At 38.0% G+C, this 5,603-nt stretch overlaps 1 protein-coding gene across 3 annotated transcripts in view; it reads right to left on the bottom strand.

Moving 5' to 3' along the window:
* Positions 1–357: 357 nt before the first annotated feature.
* Positions 358–5,603, bottom strand: part of TPK1 (thiamin pyrophosphokinase 1) — a 382,700-nt gene continuing 377,454 nt past the window's right edge. For all 3 annotated transcript variants that reach the window (XM_024990934.2, NM_001080370.1, XM_005205899.3), the window contains exon 9: positions 358–1,309. In XM_024990934.2, coding sequence (XP_024846702.1) covers positions 1,191–1,309 — 119 coding nt within the window. In that variant the 3' untranslated portion in view covers positions 358–1,190. The remainder of the gene's footprint in view (positions 1,310–5,603) is intronic.

Consider the following 5,603-nt stretch of genomic DNA (forward strand, 5'->3'; position numbering starts at 1 on the left):
TTTCTGAAGGCAGTTTAACCTGTCCCTCCTTCCAAAGTCCGGCAAGGTAGACAGGTGCTACCTAGAACCCCCATGTTATAGATGCGGCAACAGGTCCAGAGAGATTTAAGTGTGAACATGCAGCACGGGGGCTCTAGAAAGTAACTTCCGTGGAGGCTAGAGAAAGTATTCACCACCACCCCAGGTTGCTCTCGAAAATCAGGTGTGTGAAGAACTGCAGCTGTGAATCAACCTTTGAGTAGTTTTTATTTGGGGGGGTGGGTATGTAACATTGATTAAGAAAGACCGGTCATCATAAAATACAGGTGAGAAAATGGATTAGACGTCTTCTTGAAAAACTGACCACAGGCAGGCACGTTGATAACTAAATATTTTTATTTCACATCTGGATTCAGTTTCACGTGTATTTGCATAAATAATTAAAAATGATCTCTAATGATTATGCACAACCGCAGGCTGGTTCAACGGGCCCCGCTTTCATTCTCCACTTACAACGCGACCCTCCCACTGTCGTAGCACCAGAGAGGAGAGAGAGGCCACTCTCATTCTTTACAGCAACACTGGGTTTGTGTCATGTACAGCAGCTGGGTGCGTTCTGCTTGTTTTAAATTTTAACAATCAGGCTAGTGATTTTTTATTTATCATTAAAAGATAATACCCCAAACTGTTAAGGTCAGAATAAAATGGTGCGGTTCTAGCATCCCAAGCTAGAAGGAATTATTTTTTTCAGTGAAAGGTCCACAGAAGACAGAGAGCTAACATTATGACATAGAAGCAAGCGTTTAAGGATCAACAGGAGGAGGTGTATGTGCTGGACAGTACGGAACCTCAGAGCTTTCTCAGCTTCAAAATTACAAACTGTTTTCTGGGGGTACATGGAGTGATTAATAAGAGTGATCAGGACTGAATTTGAGACATGACCCACGTTAGTTTTCCAACTGAATTTAATACGGCATATTTACTTTAAATAATGACACCCCACCCCACCCCCCGCCACCGTCAGAGTAAAACTGAAATCTGTCATCTACAGTGCTCCCTGAATGATCAGAACATGAACAGTCTTTAAAACTAGCGGGCCTCCCAGGGGACAGGTTTAGAGTCCTGCCAGCCAAGGTGGACTGTTCTTGGTGAGCATGATGTTGTTGGCAAATGAGGTATGTCAGAGGCACAGCGACGGAGGTCAGCACTGGTCAGTTTTTTATGGCCATGGTCCAGAGCAGGGGATGGTCCGTCTCTACAGTCACAACACCAGATCCGTCGTAGGTGTTGGACGTGCTGACTAGTGTTCCAAAGCCAAGCATCTGATGTGCTGTAAGGACGTGAGAAGCAAAGGTTTGGTGAGAGCCAACTTCCCTCCGCGTAGAATGACTTTGTTGAGAGTTACCAAAAAGCAGTTAAGCACACACTTGGAATTAATAGACAATCTGTAAGTGAGATTCTAAAGCTGAAAGTTTCTATAACTTGCTGTGACCACTCCTCCTAGAGTGGGCTACTCTGTTTATCCATTTGCGGAATATGTCAGTCTCAACACTAAATTTCAGTGAAGTGTTTTCTTTTTCTTCTTTACCAATTGTAAAACCAACATCCATTTCTGTAATAGGTTACTTACTTTCTTGCCTGGGTACAATTTTAATTTTTTTGATGATTCAGAATTAACATTTTAATATTAAGCTCTATAAAAAGGTAGTTTTAGTTTTGAGTATAAATGATATGGGACAGAAAACTAATTATTTAAGAAAAAAACAGTATAGGATTTGGGTTGTTTTTTCCCTCATAAAGAAAGACAAGCCAAAGTGAACAAGGCTTGCTTTGTGTAAAATTAATTGGAACTCAGAGGTCAAAAAGCAGACTTCCAGGTCATTACTTAATTGTCAAAGGTTTTGGAGTGATGTTGTATTATTAAAATTTATATATTTATAAATTACATAAATCTGTACACAAGTATATATATATATTTCCTAACAAAAGTTTGCTGAAGTTAACATGTAGGAATCCATTGGTAACCTCATTTCCCTTTGCTTATAAAAGAGCAGTTCACATTATCGACATGACTGTCCTGTCAACATGCCCTGATATAATCAGAAGAAATCAGAAAGGGAAAAATAAATGTTATGCAGAGAAATAAACAAATGTCAAGAGCCAGAAAAGGCCTCTTTTCCTTCCGACAAAGTGCAACTATGAAGTTGCACAGCTTTGAAGTAAATAAAATAATTCAATTATAATGGTCACTCCCCGCTAGAGGGAGCCTGTTATCCTTCTGAGGAAATCTTGAAAAGGCAGTTTAAAAATTCAGAAACAGTATTACAGGATAATATATCATCAGTATTACCAGTTCACACAGGTTACTTACTAGAAGTCAAACTATTTCTTTTTCATAGTTGTCAACACGTTTACTAATGCAAACAGGAAGTTACAAACTGAAACTGCAGGAATGCAGAGTCAGCCTCATGCGACTGTTGCCCTAAGAGGCAATTCAGTGTTTTTGCCTCTCCGGTAATCTGGAGCTTTTCTTAGATGAGGTTTCTGAATGATATGAATAAACGTACACATTAAATTTACAAATCTAGGCATAACTACATATACAGAGGGTTAGGGTGATGGTTGTGGAGGGAGTCACAGGAAGTCTGTTAAGGAAAGAAGCCTTGTTCTCCTAAAGGTTGGGGAACAGTTCACACATTTCATACCATTTATTCAGAAAGGCAATTTAGGGGGCTTCAGACGACTAGCTTTAGAGCTGGAAACTCCCCAGTGAAGCACTGAGTACACACAACCCACATGGACTCAGTGCGTTTAAGATTCTGGTCACTAATTAGGTTAAAATCCTAGTTTGTACCTGGCCTCAAAGAACAGGAGTACAAAATTACTTCTCTAGTTTGCTGTTGCACACAAATTCCTTTCTGAAGGCAGAGTAGGGACTTTGGATTATCCTGGGTAGACAACTATATTATATATATAGGTTTTTCTAAGACATTGTTGCATCCTAAATAATTTTTAAATAGGAAAAGAACTGCAATAGCTTTATTAGGACATGAGAATGTACAGTTTTTACTTTGCATGAAATATCTGAGTTAGGGCCATTTTTATCCAATCTTATACATCAGGTTTTCCTTCTTTTTTTCCGTAATGTTTAAAATTCCACCAGGATCAGTTATTAAACATGTTTTAGTTGGTTTTGGGTGCTATAACAAAATGCATAGGCTGAGTGGTTTAAATAGCAGACATGATTTCTCGTAATTCAGAGGCTTGGAAAGCCCCAGATCAGGGTACCAGCATGGCTGGTTCAGGTAAGACCCCTCTTCCTGGCCGGTTTACAGACAGCTGCCTTCCTGCTGTATTCTCACATGGTGGAGAAATCTCACATGGAAGAGGAATCTCTTCCTCTTTTTGTAAGGGTGCTAATCCCATTATGAGGGTCCCATGAGGTTCTCATTATCTCCCAAAGGCTCCAGCTCCAAATACTGTCACGTTGGGGATTATGGCTTCAATACATGAATTTAGGGGGACACAAATACAATGGTTACAATTCCATAACAATGGTTACATATTGTAACCATAACATAACAATGGTTACAATTAATAGAAAGGTTACAATGAACTTCATTTGTCTCCACCTCTATGAAAAGTAGAATAAAAATGACAGAAAACAAAGATAAATAAACTGAATACACAAAATCATGAAATTCAGTTTACTCTATCACTACAGTTATTTTGGAGTATGTTTTTTTCCAAAGAATTATGCTTTTAGACAAAACATTCAAGTCTCTTTTAGAAGAAAAGAAAATATTTTAATAAACTATTTGAAATTAATACTGAACTCCCCTCTCCCCAAATGTCTGAGGGTCAATCATGAAATAAAATACATAAGATTGGCAGAGAGATAACTTCCTGTAGACAGCAATAAAACAAATTACTTATTATTTTTTCCTCTAGTTTTGAGAAAATTGACATATAATACTGTATAATGAAATGATTTACAAAATAAGTTTAGTTAACATGCATTACCTTATATAATTACATTTTTTCCCTTGTGATGAGAACTTTATAATGTCTGTCCTCTTACGACTTTTCAAATATACCATACAGCGTCGGCAAGGATTCTCACCATGTTGTATATTACATAGTCAGTACTTATTTATAACTGGAAGTCTGTATGTTCTGATCACTTTTATCTCATTCTCTCCACTCCCTGAGTCTGGCAATCACAAATCTGATATTTTTTCAATGAATCTGAGTCTTTCAGATACCATGTATAAGTGAGATCATATAGTATATATCTTTCTTATTTCCCTTAGCATAATACCCTCAAGGTCTGTTCATACTGTTGCAAATGGCAGGGTTTCCTTTTAATGACTCAACAGTATTCCACTATACACCACATTTTCTTTATCTGTCTGTTGATGAACACTTAGCTTGTTTCCATATCTTAGCTATTATAAGTAATGCTGTAATGAAGACAGGAGTGCAGTTATTTTTGGATGTAGGGATTTTGCTTCCTTTGGATATACACCCAGAAGTGGAATTTCTGGTAATATGGTAGATTTATGTTTAATTTTGAGAAACCTCCATACTGTTTTGCATGGTGGGTGTACCAATATACATTCCCAGCAACAGTGCACAAAGGTTCCTTTCTCTCCATGTCTTCTCCAGAATTTGTTCTCTCATCTTTTTGATGACAGCCAGTCTAATAGGTATAAGGTGATAACTTAGTGTGGTTTTGAGTTAATTTCCCTGATTAGTGATGTAAACTACCCTTTTCATACGTCTGTTGGCCTTCTGTATGTCTTCTTGGAAAAATGTTTATTCAGGTCCTTTGACCATTGGTTTTCTTCAGTTCTAGGAGTTCTTTATATATTTCGAATATTAACCTCTTCTCAGTATGATTTGCAAATATCTGACCCCATTGCTTTGGTTGTCTTTTTGTTTTGTTATTGTTTCTTTTGCTGTGCAGAAGCTTTTTAGTTTGATGTAGTCCCACTTGTTTTTTATTTTGCTCCCTGTGCTTTAGATATCATATGCAAAAAATCATTGCCAAGACCCATGTCACGAAGCATTATTCCTGTTTTCTTCCAGGAGTTTTATGGTTTTATTTAATGTCTTAATCCTTTATGAGTTAATTTTTGGGGAGTGATGTAAAAATAGGGATCTAATTTCACTCTTTTACATGTGAATATCCAACTTCCCAGCACCATTTATTAGACAGTTTTTCTCCACTGAGTATTCTTGGCTCTTTTTGTATTAGCTCACTGTATATGCGTTGGTTCTCAATTCTGCTTCATTGTTTATGTATCTGTTTTATACCAGTAGCATAATGCTTTTATTGTTTCCCTGGTGGCTCAGACGGTAAACAATCTGTCTGCAATGCAGGAGACCTGTTTCGATCCCTGGGTTGGGAAGATCCCCTGGAGGAGGGCATGTCAACCCACTCCAGTATTCTTGCCTGGAGAATCCCCATGAACAGAGGAGCCTGGTGGTCTACAGTCCATGGGGTTGCAAAGAGCTGGACACTGAGTGACTGAGCGCAATGCTTATGTTATTCTATCTTAATATAGTATAGTTTGGATTCAGGAACTGTGATGCCTCCAGCATTGTTGTTTTTTTCTCAG

This window comes from Bos taurus, chromosome 4 (assembly GCF_002263795.3).
Source record: "Bos taurus isolate L1 Dominette 01449 registration number 42190680 breed Hereford chromosome 4, ARS-UCD2.0, whole genome shotgun sequence".
In the NCBI taxonomy this organism is placed as follows: domain Eukaryota; kingdom Metazoa; phylum Chordata; class Mammalia; order Artiodactyla; family Bovidae; genus Bos; species Bos taurus.